The 698-nt window shown below is 58.2% G+C and overlaps 1 protein-coding gene across 1 annotated transcript in view; it reads left to right on the plus strand.

Moving 5' to 3' along the window:
* Positions 1-631: 631 nt before the first annotated feature.
* Positions 632-698, plus strand: part of EFNA2 (ephrin A2) — a 62,491-nt gene continuing 62,424 nt past the window's right edge. The window contains exon 1 of the mRNA XM_017743815.1: positions 632-636. Coding sequence (XP_017599304.1) covers positions 632-636 — 5 coding nt within the window. The remainder of the gene's footprint in view (positions 637-698) is intronic.

The following is a 698-nucleotide window of genomic DNA, read 5'->3' on the forward strand; positions in this document are numbered from 1 at the left end:
AAAATAGAGCCTGGTTGGAGGTGCTGTTATTTTTGGCATTGCTAATTATGGCACTGAGTTAATGATGTCTTGCTGGCATGGGTGAGGGAATCGCTGGATCCAGGGGCTGGATGTGGAACCCAGTGGCGTCATCAGGAAGGTGTTTGGGTGCCGTGGGTCTGACGGGAGCTCGGGTGACCCAGTTTTAGCCCCTTTTTTTTAAAGTAAGCCCTGGGTGCCCAGGCAGCTTGAGCCGTTCCCTGAGGAAAAATGGGCGAGTGGGGCAGGGCTGAAGGGCGGTGACTGAGCCCTGGTCAGCCGCAAGTGTCTGCAGAGGAAAAAGGTGGGGGCTAGAAATTCTAGAAATGCTCAAAATGCTCCTGTTTCCAGCTGTGTTCACCCTGGGGCGGGAATGGCCGCCGTGAGGGGGGAAGGATAACCCTGAGGGGGAAATGGCGGCTCTGGGGGAGAAGGTCCTCCTATGAGAGGGAAGCGGTGACGCTAAGGGAAAAATGATGACCCTCGGGGGAAAATGGTGGCCTTAGGTGAGGAAGAACAGCCCTGAGGGGGAAATGGCGGCTCTGACGGAGAAATGAGAGTCCTCAAAGGGCAATGGCGGCCCTGAGGGAGGAAGGATGACCCTCAGCGGAAAATGGCGTCGGTGACGAACGGGGCGTTGCAGTGACGGAGAAACGGCGGCCCCGCCGCGGGGGGCGGCG

This window comes from Corvus brachyrhynchos, unplaced genomic scaffold (genome assembly GCF_000691975.1).
Source record: "Corvus brachyrhynchos isolate BGI_N302 unplaced genomic scaffold, ASM69197v1 scaffold219, whole genome shotgun sequence".
Taxonomy (NCBI): Eukaryota; Metazoa; Chordata; class Aves; order Passeriformes; family Corvidae; genus Corvus; species Corvus brachyrhynchos.